The 12292-nt window shown below is 49.8% G+C and overlaps 1 protein-coding gene and 1 long non-coding RNA gene across 4 annotated transcripts in view; both read right to left on the minus strand.

The window, feature by feature from the left end:
- Window positions 1-12292, minus strand: part of LOC113608041 (uncharacterized) — a 542162-nt gene that overhangs the window by 367719 nt on the left and 162151 nt on the right. The gene's annotated exons all lie outside the window — the stretch shown is intronic.
- The window catches only part of INO80 (INO80 complex ATPase subunit), a 131884-nt gene continuing 126296 nt past the window's right edge, over window positions 6705-12292 (minus strand). For all 3 annotated transcript variants that reach the window (XM_027083906.1, XM_027083908.1, XM_027083907.1), the window contains 3 exons: window positions 12040-12199; window positions 10743-10958; window positions 6705-8300 (listed from right to left, as the gene is read on the minus strand). In XM_027083906.1, coding sequence (XP_026939707.1) covers window positions 8083-8300; window positions 10743-10958; window positions 12040-12199 — 594 coding nt within the window. In that variant the 3' untranslated portion in view covers window positions 6705-8082. The remainder of the gene's footprint in view (window positions 8301-10742; window positions 10959-12039; window positions 12200-12292) is intronic.

The following is a 12292-nucleotide window of genomic DNA, read 5'->3' on the forward strand; positions in this document are numbered from 1 at the left end:
TTTTTTTTTTTGCGGTACGCGGGCCTCTCACTGTTGTGGCCTCTCCCATTGCGGAGCACAGGCTCCAGACGCGCAGGCCCAGCAGCCATGGCTCATGGGCCCAGCTGTTCCGTGGCATGTGGGATCTTCCCGGACCGGGGCACGAACCTGCGTCCCTTGCATTGGCAGGTGGACTCTCAACCACTGCACCACCAGGGAAACCCTAGTATAGTCTTTTTAAAATAGCATATTTGATATAAATTTTTCATTACTGATAGTTTTAGAAAGTGCCCTATTGCCATCTCTGTAACTTCCTCAGAGATGCCTGTTCAGGCTAGGCCTTGCTCACTGATCTCAGGAGGCATGGTCTCCCATGTCAGCTGGTCCAGCCAGCCAGATCCTCACTGATCTGGTGATCCCACCATGCCAGTCTTTGGGGGCTTACTAGTGATGAAGCCTGGGCCATAGTGGGACAGTGTCTTGTTTAGATCATTCTCCTTAGGGTCAACAATGGGGTCTGGATGCTGGATGAGGGCCACCAAGGGCAAATTGTCACTGGAGGTAGAGGAACAGCCCCAGGACCACCTCTTCCAAGGCACAGAGGGGGTCCCCCAGACTGGAACAGTGTTCCATGCCATCCGTGCAAAGGAGGCCTACAAAGTGAGGAGTCCGGAAGCTTAAACTACAGTGTTTCATAGTAAATCAGCCTTTGATTCCACCAGGAGTTGGTGCTAAAGCCTGTTTTTGTGTTTCTTCCCCAACTCCGGCAATTGTTTTTTTTTTAATTAATTATTTGGCTGTGACGGGTCTTAGTTGCGGTATGCGGGATCTTTCGTTGTGGCGCATGGGCCTCTCTCTAGTTGTGGTGTGCAGGCTCCAGAGCACACGGGCTCAGTAGTTGCAGCACGCGGGTTGCCCCATGGCATGTGGGATCTTAGTTCCCCCACCAGGGATCGAACTTGCATCCCCTGCATTGGAAGGTGGATTCTTAACAACTGGACCACCAGGGAAGTCCCTGGCAATTGTTATTTAAAAGCAAACCTCAGCCAATCTGATAGGAAAAGCTTGGAATCTCATTGTTTTAGCTCTCATTTCTTTGATTATTAATGAGGGTAAACATTTCCCCATATGATTATTACCCATTTGCGTATTTGTGTGCATTTTCTATGCATGTACAGTGCCCAGCATACAGAAAGTGTTTACAAATAGACCTCAAATAAGTGGTTTTGCCCATTTTCCTTTGGGGCATTGTGTTCAAGACTAAGAGCTGTCCATTCAAAATCCGTTCTCTTCTTCCTTAATTGTATGGCAGCCTCCTCTGCAGTTGGATGGGTCTTTGCATCTAGAGCTCTCTCTGATACAATGTGAGCCAAAGTACTGTGAGCCATTTAAGGGTCTAACTTTTAAGACAGCAGGGGCACCTCCTCTCCAGACTTTCCCCTTCCTATCAGATGTTTCTGCAAACCAGCACTAACCATGCAGATGAGAACAAAGCATGGAGAGGGCAGAGAAACAGGATGAAAATAAACTGGGACCTTAAATGATTGTGTAGAACAAATTCAAATTCTTAAGGGAGACATGTGGATTTACATCTGACTTGAGCAGTTGCATTTTGGAGTCTCTCTTACAGAGTGTATGCTGCCCTAACCAATGTAAGCAGTGACATTACTTGATCAGAGGATTTATCGCTCAACCCATGGAGATCTGTAATTGGACAGTCCCTAGGGATGACCAGCCCGTCCCCATAAAGGGGAAGCACGGGGGAGTGGAGATCAGGAGATCAGGTTCAGTGACACTGGCCTTTGAGATCACACAGTTCGTTTTCCTTGCTCTCACTGAACCCTGATGATGGACTACATTTGCTTACATTGCCTTCAGATTGCCTCCAGCTCTTCCTTGGCAGAACTGTTCCTAGGTATTTAAGTTAATCAACATGTTTTTTGGTTTTTTAAAAAAGAGAGAGTAAAATAAAATCCATAAGCTTTAGTGAACTGGTTCAAACCAGAACACGCCTATCTAGAACACTGGGCTTATCCAGGACTCAGGTACTGGAGCCCAGCAGAGGCCATAGGCACGCACTGAAGGTCAATCACTTTATTCCTAGGAGACCCCGCAGTTCCTCCTTCGGAGTACTTTTCTCTGGCTCAGAAGTTCTGAATCAGGATAAATGGTTTTCAAGCCCCCAAGAATTTGGAAAAGGTAAGTTAGAAGAGGGAGGTAAGTTAGATATCAGCACAAAAACACTAAGGGGACACAGGTCGTATTCAAAGCAGACTTGAGACGCATACCAGTGCAGCTGCCCGTGTGGTTTAGCATCGGGCACTCGGTAGTCACAGCGCAGGGGCCTGAGCACCAGATGCTCGTGTGACCCAGGTTCTCAGGAAATGTTAAGATATGTTCAGTAGGGTCTGTTTAAGCTGTGATACTCATAAAATCTCTTAAAGAGTCCTAACCAAGATAAATTCTGGTGTTTCAAAGGGTTATATATCAGCTCTCTGAAAGACTTAAGCTATTCAGAAAGATTCTGCATGATAGAGTTCATGCTGCCCTTTCCAAATCCACGGGGCTGAGGACAAACTGAGACCACTGAAGCCGCGTGGCCCTCACAACCCACTGGATTCAACCCCTAACCCCCGACATGCCCCACTGCCCTCCTCAGACATTCCCAGGCAAGTGGCTTCAAGGGTGCAAGGCATGAAGCTGCCTGGGGTCTTCCAGGACACCTCACCTGGGAAATGTGAAGGGAGCCCCTTCCCTCTTCCCTGGTGGCAGGAACAGCTGCATGTAGGCCTGATTCAGGGTGGGGCTTGGGGTTGTGTGGTGGTAATGGAGGGCATGAGACATTCTGAGTGCCCTGGGCGATCTCCCAGAGAGTGGCTCTCAGGACCATCAGCCGGGCTGGGGGAGCTTAGAAAACTCCCCACCGTCCCCTGCAACTGTGACCCTCTGTGCCCCTGCTTCCTTTTCCCTTCAGAGGCTGTGCAGCCTAATCCACGGTCCAGGTCAGACCCAGAGAGGTCACCCCAGCCCTTGGTCCAGGCATTCATTCTTGGGCTTTGGGTCCCAGGACCTCAAAATCCCAAAGGGCAGGAGAGGAGAGAGGCATGGGCCCTGCAGGGGTGCCCACGAGAGCCCATTCCCTGGCCTTTGGGAAGAAACTCTTACCTCTCTAAGAGAGAGCCTCTCTCTCAGGAATCCTTGTTTCTCTTAACCAAGGTGCCAGGAACTGTAGACCAGGGACTCTGAGAACTGTGGAAAAGATCTTGAGCTTTGTAACTCCCTATGTCCAGTTCTGCCTTTACCTGGTGTCTTTGTTTTGATGAGCAAGAAAACCCTTAATATAAAAAAAAAAGCAAGATGCTCATTTTTGGCAGCAGTTAGGAGAGGACCAGGAGTACATCCCCCAGCAGCTTGCCGTAAACAGGGGAAACTGGAATGAGAGTGGATGGGGGCTGTTTTAAAGAGGAAGGGGAAGCCAGCTGAGTCTCAGGACCTGAAGCAAGGAAGAAATAGGAACACAGGAAGAGTTCAGGGGCCTGGTGACAAGGGAGGCGCCCAGCTTCCTCAGGGACCCAGGAAGTGGGCCTCAGGCTTGTCCTCCCTCCTCTTTCCCTTTCCTTCTACCTCCCCCTAGACCCAGCCCTGGGGACTGTCACCAGGGATTGGCATCTCTGTAGTCCAGCCATGACACTATTTGCCCCAGACACTTCCAGGATGACAAAAGAGGTTGTTTCCATGAGGCCTGACATAGCTCAAGCTCCTGCTACCCCAGAGTCCTTAGAAGCCTCCATGCAGGGGCCTCCCCTCCAGGCAGATACCTTTCTTAGCAGCACCATTTGCTACCATAGAGCGAGTACCTGGGCACACACAGTTTTAAGACAGCCAGAGGCCCTGCTTTGTCTAGAACAGAGCCTGCCCTCCCTATGCCCTCCACATCCAAGTGGTTTGAAGGCACCATGAAGATGGCTGATTTGGGCAGCCAGCAGTGGCCATGGCTGCCTCCCAAACTGCACGGCTTCCCACACTCTGGCAGTCTCGGAAAAGCATGGGAGACCTGCCAAACTTCACCATGCCCCTGAAAAGGGCTTAGGAGTTAGTTCAGAAAGCTGACTGGCCCTGAGGAGTCTGGTGGTCACGAGAAGGAGACACATGCAGCAGAGAAAATAGTGAGTCCGGGGATCGTAGACCCTCCAGCAATTAAAGAGGCTACAACTTGGTGGAGGCTACACAGGACAGAGGGGCAGCAGCAGATCAGAGATCTTCTCTCATACCTAACATGCTAACAGAGCTCTACCCAGGGGAAAAAGGCGATGGAGAAAATCATGAATTGATAGGTTTAAAATGAAAGAAGTGAGAAAACATGTATGGGACCTACTTTTCCTGGAAAGGTTAGTTTTTCATTTTCTTTCATCAGGTGGATTGAGTAACCTAAAAAATCAAGTTGTATTTCCTGCACAGAGCTTCCTGGCTGGAGTGGGGGCATACAAGCAGAGATCAGAGTTTATTCTGACTGACATGGCTGGAGGGTGCCCAAAGCCTTGTTATGCCGGGTGTGGTCCAAGGCGAAGCAGCCATCACCTGTGGTGTGTTAGAGATTCAGTTTCAGGTCTCACCCTAGACCTTCTGAAATTCAACCTGCATTTTAAGAAGATCCGAGGTGATTCATATCTATACTAAAGTTTGATAAGCATTACTTAAAGGGATGATTCAGAAGTTTCAAAAAAAAATTTAACTTAAACTTAGTTTAACTCCACACAAAATCTTTAGCTAGCAGTAAAAGCAGAGCTGCTCTGTTTAATTTGGGTGGCCCATATCCCTTTTTGTTTATCACTAACAACAGCCCTTGAGGCACATCTGGGGATCTCTAAAACTCTAGGTCCAGGGAATCTCCAGAGACTCCTGAGTGCTTCAACAAAGCCCTAGGCATGGAAACTGTGATAGTAAGCCCAGTGCAGACTCCACATTTCCAGGGCTGCTCATGGGGCAGCGCACAATCTTAAAATCTGCTTACCTAGGGCCCCAGAGCTGGCTCATGTGGCAAGGGAAACCTGTTCGAAAAGATGGCCTCACTGTGATCCAGTGAGATCTGCACTGGAGGACTGGACCTCCAGGCTCCCTGAGGGATGCTCCTTTTAGCAGGCAGGAGCCCTCCCCAGTCTTTTTCTATGTTAAGGGACTGGCTCTTTGCGTTCACAGGTGAGAGCTGTCCATCTCCCACAGTCTGAGAGCCGCAGTCTTCAGGGAGTGGACAGGCTAGTATAAGTCATAACTTGGAGACAGGACTCAAGCTGTTAACGAGTTTGAAGCCTCTGCTTTTAAGATTCAAGCCCCATCTGTGAACCCTCAGGTAAGGGAGGGACAGGTGAGGAGGAACAACATTAAGGCTGCGAGCACCCCTCAAGATGAAATGTTAGCTGTGTTTCTTCAGGGACTGGATTGAAAATGGGTAAAAGGGGGGTATGGCACCATGTCTGGGGACACAGAAGACTGGAGAGCTCTGATCCAAGACTTACATGCTTTTCAAGAGAGGATACTAGCCCATCTGCAACTGGGTGAAGCTACGCGAGGATCTGAGTTGTCAGGTCCCTAGAGAGACGACCACTGCTGACCTTGACAAGGTTCTAGAGTCTTGTCACTGGGTAATGAGAACTGGAAAGGATCCATCCTAGTGGGCTTGTGGACCAGGAGCCACAGTGGTGACGACAATAGGGCATGGCTAATTGGGAAACTGACACTGGCTTGCTCTGTGTGAGGCCTTGGTCAAGTTTACCAGCAAGAAAAGAAAGAGCCAGCATATATGACAGTGCTACTTAAGATCAACAAAATGAAGACAAGGCTCATCACCCTTGTGACGGGGTGAGCAGCAGCTTCTCAGGAGCCAGCCACCCCAATCAAGGGTGTGCAGGGTTAGCCAAGGCTTGGGAGGCCACACAGCCAGCACATTCGGAACAGCACGAGCCCTGCTCAAAGGTGACGCAAGAGCATATGTGAGTGTTTTATTTAACTCAATCAGAGAAACACTGCCAGTGCAGGCTGGGAACTCATTCTTTTCCAGCTGATCAGAGAGCTAAGTTTTCAAAGCCTGGATGTCTTTGGAATCCCTAGTAACATATTTCACTGTTTTCCTTCATGATTCTTACAAGTACAGCTAACTTTGATAACACTGAGTTCGTTTCACAGTTCCTTAGTATTTCTGCTGGCTTAACTGATTGACAGTGCGTACTGGAACTGCAAATGGGGTAGGTTTCTGGGGTTTATATGCACACATTTGTACACACATCACAGTTTTAGAAACTGGGACAATAAAGTTTCTATTAGTTAGGGATTTTATATATTATACACTGCCAGGATAATCTCTCACTTGTGGGTTTTGGGGAAAGAATCCGTCAGTGTTAAGATTACCACTATGTAACTGCCTAATGGTGGACCAGGTCAAGCTGCCTACGCCTAAGTCCTGGAGGCAAGGTCTGGAGTCATAAGGAGCCCACACCCTGAGGGCCCTGGCCCAACAGGCACTTGGTCAAGCCTCCTCTCTGATGGCTGGAGGCGAATTCCTATGCCCAATTAACGCCCACAGGGCACTCCTCGTCACACTGACCACGTGTCCTGACCACAAGAACCATGACGATGTTGGGGCTCTGCTTCCCCTTCATCCTGCCACACTCCCCCAAGAGCCCTACAATGCCCCCAAGGAGAGGCGGCTGCAAAGACCACAGACACCTCAATTTACATAAAATTATCTCACTCCATTTTATTTAAGATTTTTTTTCTCCAGTTAGTAAAAGAAAGATGTGTCTCTCTTTATACATATGTACAAGTTCAGTTATAAAAATAGACAGCACATTCAAAGAGAAAAAAGGCTTGGCATTTTTCTGATTCCCTCTAAATAGCATCTGTACACAGGAGTCTGGATTTGGGCAGGGGAATCTTATGATTTAAATTAAATGATTCCCCTACCACTCCTACTCCCAAAAAAAAGTTTTAAAAATCAATCTATCTAAACTCAATTCCGCGATTTTCAGGTGTGCAAATTAGAGGCTGGCCCGCCCAGAAGCACCTGCTCCACCAGGGACATCAGGCTGGGGGCAAGCAGAAACACCACCCATGCCAACACCATCCCTTTGCCTCTCCTGGAGGGAAGCAAGCTCAGGCTGGTGGGGCCGGGCTGGGAGGGTGGGTGCTGAGCCTGCCCTCTCTCCATCCTCTCCAGCTCACTCCGCCATCCCTTCCTTTCTCAGTGCAATACAGACAGTGCATACAGCCAAGCAGGGGGCTGAAGGGCAAGGGTGGGGAGACTGTGCATTCAGGAAGGGCAAGGGGAGCCTGCAAGAGGGGCAGTGAGGATGTCCTGCTGATTGAGGTGGCTCCTGGTCTGTTTACTGGCTTCTGGGAGTCCCAGAGTGGGAGCTGCTGCTACTGTTGCTGGTGGGACCTGAAGGTTCTCTGATGCGAACCATGCAGGACAGGGGAGGAAATGCTGGGAAAACAACTGCCTCCAGGCATGCTTCCTCTAGCCTTCTGTCATCCTCACAGACCACTACCTTCTTCTGCATTCGCTGCTCTCCTCAACCGTGACACTCTGGCAAATGGGGTTTGGAGACTTGGGGAGTTGCCCACGACTGAGGACGTCACATAAATGATTTCCTCCCTTCCTAGCCCCACAGGAAATCACAGCCCTAAGAGAAGTCTCCACTGTGGAAGGCTCTTCACAGCACTTGCTGAGCCTTTGCAAGGGACATGGCCAGAGCCGAAGAGTGGAATGGGGATGGAGACTGTGTGCCTGAGCATCTAAACAGGGTCTCTGTCAGGCCCTTCCCCAGTATGAGGTTTAAGACTTGCCTATAAATTCCTTTGAGATGCTGTGGGCCTGATCCCTGTCCTTGGGCCTTCTTCCTACAGGCAACCCCAGAGCATTCCTCTTGAGACACAGGTGATCAAAGTGCTCACGCCAACCACCTGCCTGTCTTTCCCTTGCTGCAGCTGGTCATCGCTGCCCTCTGGCTTGGGATGAAAGATGCTGCACTGGGCAAGCCATCCAAAGACCATCTGCAGGCCAGGACTCTAGCCCCCGGTTTGGTTGAAGGAAGCTGGAGGGCCAGGTGGTTACCGTCCTCCAGAGGGGTTGGTGCCTTTGCCCTGTTTCCGGACCAGGGAGTCTGGGGCTAGGCTGCTGGTCAAGTGGAGGCTCTTGGGAGTCCCAGGAACACTATTTCCTTTGCTCAAAGGGGAGCTCAAGGGAGAAGAGGCGCTTGAAGGTCCAAAGTCAGCAAGGCCAGCAGGCCGAACAAGGGACGTCTGCAGAGGACTGCTGGCGGAGATTCCTGTGGGGAGGAAAAGAGAGGCAAGACGAGCATAAGCACCAGTCCTGTCTGAGTGCCTCAGTGCCTGACCTCGGTTGCTGGAGTCTGGTCTGGAGATGAGGTCGTGGGGAAGCCCCTCCCTGCCACTCTTCTTAGCATATTTGCTTGCTCTTCCTGTCAACTGTTTTTTCAGTAAGAGAAAAATGATACCTACCCAGCTCTCTCCACATTACCGCATCAACAGGGAGTAAAGATGTCACCTTGGCACTGAAGGGCAGAGCACACATTATATAACATGGGAAAGCCAAGGCTGCAGGATGAGCCGTAACTTACAGGCACTAATGTATTTTCTTACACATTCGTTCTTCCTTTTCAGGACACCACTTGTGATTAGTTGCTTCCCTCTTTATTTTTTTTAAAAATTATTTATGTATTTATTTTTAAATTTTTGGCTGCATTGGGTCTTCGTTGCTATGTGCCAGCTTTCTCTAGTTGCAGTGAGCGGGGGCTACTCTTCCTTGTGGTGCACGGGCTTCTCACTGTGGTGGCTTCTCTTGTCGCGGAGCACAGGCTCTAGCCGCGAGGGCTTCAGTAGTTGTGGCACGTGGGCTAGGTAGTTGTGGCTCGCAGGCTCTAGAGCACAGGCTCAGTAGCTGTGGCTCACGGGCTTAGTTGCCCCGCGGCATGTGGGATCTTCCTGGACCAGGGCTCGAACCCATGTCCCCTGCATTGGCAGGCGGATTCTTAACCACTGCGCCACCAAGGAAGTCCCAGCTGCTTCCTTCTTAATTTCAGAAGATGCCCTCTACTCCCCAGTCTGGCCAGAGGACACAAGGCTGCCCATTCTATCCTGTGTCTACATTCATGCATTCTCCTTGTGTTGGAGGCAGCTACCCCTGCTCTCCAAGCCCTGCCACTTTAAGGACCTGGTTCAAATCTCCCATCTCCAGCGATGGCTTCCTGGGCAACAACTCTTTTGAACATTCCTAAGAATGAATTCTCAGCAGGCAGACTCATGTCTCCTCTCATCCACAGTGGAGCTGTGGGTAATGTCCAGATCAGTCCTTTCCCTTGTTTTCCATTCCCAGTCACCAAGCACTGTCAATTTTTCTTGTGACACTCTACCCCGTTGCCTCCGGGAGAAAGCATGATGAGTGTCATGCTTTGCCCCATCCGTGGGTGAAATCCTGCCATGGCAGCCTTGACCACTGCCATGATTGTTATTTTCCAAGGGTGTGATGAGCTGGCAAGAGGTTAAGAAACACTGGGGTAGGCTATCATACTTCATATTTGTTGAATGAACAGATAAATGAAGGCTGCTATCCCTGGAGGAGAAAGGGGAGGTAGCCTAACACTTACTGAGAACTTTCTATCCAAAAATTCCCCTTACTTGCTGCAGCAGCCCTAAATCCTAAGCCCGCGTTTCCAATGGGAGAGAGGTCTGTGCATGGTGAGGGTGCCCTTCTCACCGCTATCAGATGCCCTACATTCCACCGCTACCCTTATCCTCCACAGCTCATGGTCACAATAGCTAGCTACTTCCCTTCTCAAACTTCCCAGAGCCCCTGGTCACACATCGGGTAAGCTCTCGCCCAGCAGGTCCTTCCAACCCTGACTCCCGCAGCTCCTCTTCAGCACAGCCTGACTGACCTGCTCAGTGACCCCCAACGTGCCTTGGTCACTGTTAACTCTCTGTCGCCAGTTTAAATCCTTCACCATCCTTCTCTTTCCTTCTGAATTAGCCTGGCAACTTTGTCATCAAATCCACAGTTCCTCCTTCTTCTGATCTACAACCAGAATTAAGGCCTTCCCTCTTCCTTCATTCAGGACACGCATACTGCCTTGTACTGCTGCTAAACAAATTCTATGCCCAGCTTCCCCTTCTAATTTTCATTATACACTCAGGTGCGGGGTCCATGTGTTATACTCCTATGCACACAGCAGGTATTGTTTTTTTGGTTTTGTTTTGGTTTTGGTTTTTTTTTGGCGCCACGTGGTTTGTGGGATCTTAGTTCCCCGACTAGGGATTGAACCTGGGCCCTCGGCAGTGAGAGCACGGAGTCCTAACCACTGGACCACCAGGGAATTCCCTACAGCAGGTGTTTAACCCTAAGGTGATGGAGCACAAGGCTGGGTAAAAGTTAACTTGACTACTGAAATGTAATTATTAAAATGTGGGTCTGGGGGAAAAAAAATCAGTTCTCAAAGCAGGAGAAATTCTGTTTAAAATTCAGCTTTCTCTGTTTTCACAGTTACTTACGCTTTGAAGGCAGTACTGTGCCAAGTCACAAGGGCAAGGAGAGAGTCAGGACCACTCAATGCTGAGGCAGAATCCAACATGGGCTTGGGAAGGAGCTTTGGGCCTGGAGGTGTCCTACTTGCTCTACCTGGCGGAATGCTCAGTAGACCCTTCCGACTGTCCCCGACCAGAATGGAGCCCGTAGTCCCCTGGGGCTTCCGCACCTTTAGACACGTTGTACCCGTATGCAGCATAGGCAGCTGCAGAGGCCGCGGCAGCCCCTGCTTTGGCTCCTGCCATTGCAGCAGCACTGCCTGCGGTGGACTTCCGGCTCCGGCCCTTCCCTGCTCCTTTGGCTGTGCTTCCTGAACCTTTGGGGCGGCCTCGGCTTCGGGCTGAATGACCACGTCCTGCAGCCGGCATTTCCTGAATGGAAATTCCTATGGGAACAAATGGGCCAAGAGGGAAAAAAGTTTATTTCTTCATTTGTTAACAGACTCTTCTGGACAGGGAAGATGGCTTTCAGGGTGTTTGTTTCAGGACTCCCAGGGAGGTCTACGCCTCAATTTAATGGCTGGGACACAGCATCACACAGCGTTAGTAAGAACTGTAAATAGCTACAACAGCCTGACACCTCAAGCTGCTTTTCATTCTCTAAGAGTGGTGCCATTACTCCTGAATTTCTTCTTTCAACTAGATCATTACTAAATGAACTCCAGAGACGTGCACCTGTGATTCACCTGCACACTCCAATGTTTTCCTGCCTTGGAGAATCAACTTTTACTCCCAAGGTTTTTTGTTTTTTGTTTTTTTAAATTAATTAATTTATGTTTTGTTTTTGTCTGTGTTGGGTCTTCGTTGCTGCACGCAGGCTTTCTCTAGTTGCAGCGAGCGGGGACTACTCTTCATTGTGGTGCGCGGGCTACTCAGTACAGTGGCTTCTCTCATTGCGGAGCACAGGCTCTAGGCCACGCAGGCTTCAGTAGTTGCTGCACACCGGCTCAGTAGTTGTGGCTCGCGGGCTCCAGAACGCAGGCTCAGTAGTTGTGCCGCATGGGCTTAGTTGCTCCGTGGCATACAGGATCTTCCCGGACCAGGGCTCGAACCCGTGTCCCTGCACTGGCAGGCGGATTCTTAACTGCTGCACCACCAGGGAAGTCCCTACTTCCAGGTTTTAAACTTAGAAGTCCTCAAGAAATAGCAGCAACACTGGGCCCCACAGAACAAAATGAGGAAAGGCCTGGAAAAGCTAACTATAATTAAAAACTGGCAAAAATAAGGGTGAAACATGAAAGACAGGAATGGCTAGAAAACAAAGAAGTTTGAAATCTTTATGAAGTTCTTATTTTACATTCCCTAAACCTTCTCATTCTCCCTTTCACTTGAATCGACTAATGAAAGAATGAGGCTACCAATTCTTTTTGCTCTACTCCACTCTTCTTTAAAGAAAGTAGAAAACGGCATTATCCAAGAAGGAATCAGGACCTCACCCAAGCTGTATGGGACAGCAGCATCACTTACCGTTCACAGTGTCTGACACGGAGCCCGTTATGGAAGCAGGAGAGTTGGTGGCTCGAGACTGAGGGGCTGAGGAGGCTGGGTCATCCACAATGACCAGCATGTCACTGCTGCTCTCGTCGGGGGGAATAGAGCCGGTGTGCAGCTCACTGCTGATGGAGATCTAGAGGCAAAAGGGTCATGATCACCCCCCCTCCTAGCACCCGCAGCCCATGGCCCTCGTGCCTACATCAGTATGTGCTTCTCAGGTCTCACC

This window comes from Aethalodelphis obliquidens, unplaced genomic scaffold, assembly GCF_003676395.1.
Source record: "Aethalodelphis obliquidens isolate GAN/ISIS:26980383/991018 unplaced genomic scaffold, ASM367639v1 scaffold51, whole genome shotgun sequence".
Classification (NCBI taxonomy): domain Eukaryota; kingdom Metazoa; phylum Chordata; class Mammalia; order Artiodactyla; family Delphinidae; genus Aethalodelphis; species Aethalodelphis obliquidens.